This window comes from Ylistrum balloti, unplaced genomic scaffold, assembly GCF_031769215.1.
Source record: "Ylistrum balloti isolate Yb309-2 unplaced genomic scaffold, AGI_CSIRO_Ybal_v1 Utg371838, whole genome shotgun sequence".
NCBI classification, from domain to species: domain Eukaryota; kingdom Metazoa; phylum Mollusca; class Bivalvia; order Pectinida; family Pectinidae; genus Ylistrum; species Ylistrum balloti.
In genome coordinates, this window is record NW_026782912.1 from 192003 (window position 1) to 196010 (window position 4008).

Here is a 4008-nt window from a genome sequence, read left to right on the forward strand (position 1 = left end):
TAACAATTATTAAGCAGTGTAACAAGATTTCCTTGTAAACATCATTGATTTGGTATATTTTTTCATACATACTTGGAATGTTGAATCAAACATTTTCAGTTTTCAATGGTAATGAAATAAAGAATTTAATTGTAAAAATTTATAAACAAGTCCAGCCTCTAGAATCAGATCTAGAATGGAGAAACATTTTCAAATACATGCATTCACTGTTACTTTATCAAGATTTTGATGACAACTTCCTGTACAAATTTCAGTTTCATCATTTTGCTGGTTTGACCAGGGAAATATTCCTGGTTAGTCAAAACATAAAAGTATTCTATTTATCTTTATTAATCATCTATTTTTTTCAAATTCTGAAGTTGTGAAAAATTTAAACATTCCTCATTGTATGATAACAAATCTAGAACTTGGCTGATGGTGGTTTAATTATATATCTATTACATAGATATATTCTGTTTTATAGTAATATTCATAATGATAAACATTCAAAGCAATGAATTAATGATAAAAATACAGCTGATCAAAAACAACATGAATTTTGTACATCAAAAAATATAGCAAGGTAAATATTGAAATGAATTAATGTGTTGAGACTGATGACTATGTTGAAAATGTATATTACAATATCAGAAATTATTATTGTGGGGTGTCACTATTGATATTGCTGTTAAAAACATAGACATACTGTGGAGTTCAAAAGTTTTAAAATATAACAGCTGCTGTTGATTTTAAAATTCATATACAATTATTCATCCAAATCTCTCAATGAGTGCTTCCAGTGTAATTCCTAAATGGAATACTTTTTATTGCAACAAAAATGTTACACATGGATTGGAATTTGTGAACTGTCCATACCCCGAACCATAACAAATTTCATACTCCCAGCCACAATTACTGTGTCATTCCTACAAGTCCAGGCCAATCCAGTATAAACATTACATGATACATTCTGGTGTAGAATTGATACATGTTCATATAAGACAAAGTGTTGATATACACTCTTCTACAACTCACATACAAATGTTTCTTGGCCACATGTTAAAACATGTACTTGCTAAATTCACCCATGTGTTTTACTGAGAACTGCACATGCTATAATATACAGTCATTTATATATATATATATTTACTTTTGGAAGCTGATGAAACACTTGAAATTCTATTTTGTGTTTACAACTATGTCTGTCCATATTCCTGTGGAATTTCGGCAAGTTTACAGTTAAGGCATATGTTAAGTCTGTCAATGCCCTTGTATAATTTTTAAAAGGCTACCAGTAATGCTGGCGATTGTCCTTCTGTCCTTGTATTACCTCTGACAGGTTTACCACTAGAGCTGGCAATTTTCTACCTATCAGGTATGTCCCTTTAGGATTGTTACAAGCTTGCCACTAAAGATGATGATGAGTCTAACCATGTCCCTGAAGAATTCTGACAGGTTTATAATCATCTATCCATGTTCCTTTGAGATTTCTGACAAGTTTGCTACTAAAGCTGACTATGTTCTATCCATGTCCTTGAAGAATTCTGACAAGTTTACTACTGTGATTGTACACATTAGAACTACTTGATCCATAACTGCTCTGGAAGCTGACACCAACACCCATGATACTGGGAGGTCGGGATGCTACAGACCCTGGGCGTGGAGTATTGGCAACAGTGATGGAGTTCAGCTTCTCTACGGCCTTCTGAGATACCATTTCCTGTGGAAGTAGTAAAGATACTGATAAATCGTTCAGTCCGTTATTTTCGTTGTGTGGCCTGTCAGTGTATTTCTAGACAGATGTGGCAGAAGGACAGGTTGCCTATTGAGGACATAATTCATTTGCATACTGACAGAAATATGTTTTTTTATATATAAGAAGCGTGTAGTTCTATCATAGTGAAAACAATGAACAAATTAATAGAATGATATCTTGTTTCACTGTAAGTACTGAGGATTAAACTGTTCTTAATAATTAACCCTGTAGTCCCAATACCAAAGAATACTTAAATTGAAAATTGTCAAAATATCAAATGAAAGCCTGATAATAAAGCAGTGCTGGTCTTTTGTTCAAGAAATTATTTTCAAAGCAATAAAATCTAATAATGATGCTATTTAAACTTTTTTTCTTATACCAAAGATCACTTTAAATTTTTAATTAATTAACAAGAAATCATTGTGTTAGATTATGCCAATTCATGCAAGAAATAAGAATATATTACCTTTTTGAGATCGTCGATCCGTGTAAGGCTGCGGAGAGCCAGTATAGCACTAACTTGAACACTATGGTGTTGGTCATTACAAGCTAAATCGAGTAATCTGTCAACACAAACCAGTACTTATTACTTCTACTAAGCTTATACATTAAAGATCTGTAAATCAAGTTAGCTATGATTGAATACATATATCTAACTTTGTCGTTTCTAAATCTTTGAAACTGACTTCTTTAAGATTTAAATTTCTGAATATTTACACAACTATTTCTTTTGATATCTAAAGCAGTTACATAACTAATTATAATTGCGCTAAAAATGCAGTATTATTAATTTTCTGGATGATAACAAAATAGTACATTATTACTCACCCTATTACACTGGACAGTTTATAGTTACAAGGATTTTGGGATTTCATTAATGTATTCAATGTGAGCAGGAGAACGATAAAGAAATTTCTTGACCAATAATTATAATCTACCTACAAAAAGTAGGCATGTTGGTCAAGTATTTATACAAAGCCCTCTAATCACTGCTGACACAGATATGTGGTATTATTCATATTTCATTTAAATCAACAAATCAAGTTCATTTGAGATTTTCCTTTAAAGTGACATTGTCACACAGATTCCAGTACATAATTGTCTCCATACATATTCAGAACTTACCGTGATACAACTTTGGCTTTTTTGAGGTCTGAACACAAGGTATTGGAATGTAGACTCATGTTACCAAACACACCTGTGTGGAAATAAAGAAATGTTAACACCTACAAAAGCCATGATTAGCCACAAAAATATGTCCCTTTAGTGAACTTACACACCAGGATAACAGGCAAGAGAAAGATGGAATAATACTCACAATGTGACGACCCAAGAAATAAAGATACTGCACAGGATGAGTGTTGGCGATAATACAGAATATTATATAGTAATGTAATTATCTGACAATTACCTAATGTTAAGAGTTGTTATAGAACATTATACAATAGTATAGTATCGTAGTTATCTGACAATAAGCCCATGCATAGAGATAATACAGAATATTGTATGCTATTGCAGTTATCATACAATCAGCCCATATCTAGATATAATACAGAATATTATATAGTTTTACAGTAATCAGACAACAAGCCATTGGAATGTGGTTTTACTGGAGTAACACTAATTCCTCTGGTTTTCCGAACATCACTACAAACATTTCTTTTTTTATATTAAGTAACATTTGCACTTGTGTTCAAATCTCATTCTGACCTAAAACTTCTGAGGCTGTGGGTTTGAATTGTAAGCACCTATCACTTTTGTTAAAATAATAAGATCAGCTTTTCACTTATTATCTATGCATTAATTTTGAATCTGTATCAGTATTTGAGAGAATGGAAATTTATTTAATTTGAGTTTATACACAACATATCGTCATCCTTATTTGCTGGCTGGTGTGTGTAAGCATGGGTGTATAGGTTATAAATTGATGTAGGTTATTAGTACAGACTTATTACTGACGGTAGATATTAGTTTGTTTACATTTATGTAGGGTGTCTAAATTTAGTATGATGTAAAAGTTCACGTGATCAGAATCAACCAATGAGAGCAGTTGCTTGTAAGAGAGAGAAAAGTGTTGAAAGTGTAGAGAGAAGCAGCACGTGGGCAGGTTTTTAGTGGCATGGGACAGTTATAAAACTTTCTTTGGTATATGCAAGGACGAGAACTACCATTCAGATCGAATTACTGTAATGCGATAGCCAGACGCGGTTTCGTGGGGACGTCCTGTTACAGGCTTGTCCAGCTTCAGCCTTCAGCTTCACCATCGCCATATT

General features: G+C 32.6%; 1 protein-coding gene across 1 annotated transcript; it reads right to left on the bottom strand.

Annotated features, from left to right (window-relative positions):
* Positions 1-1185: 1185 nt before the first annotated feature.
* Positions 1186-2927, bottom strand: LOC132563735 (serine/threonine-protein kinase 36-like). The gene is made up of 3 exons (XM_060228484.1): positions 2861-2927; positions 2202-2298; positions 1186-1699 (listed from the first exon to the last, which is right to left on the bottom strand). The coding sequence occupies exons 1-3, from the start codon at positions 2917-2919 to the stop codon at positions 1502-1504; spliced, it is 354 nt and encodes a 117-aa protein (XP_060084467.1). The 5' UTR covers positions 2920-2927; the 3' UTR covers positions 1186-1501.
* Positions 2928-4008: the final 1081 nt, after the last annotated feature.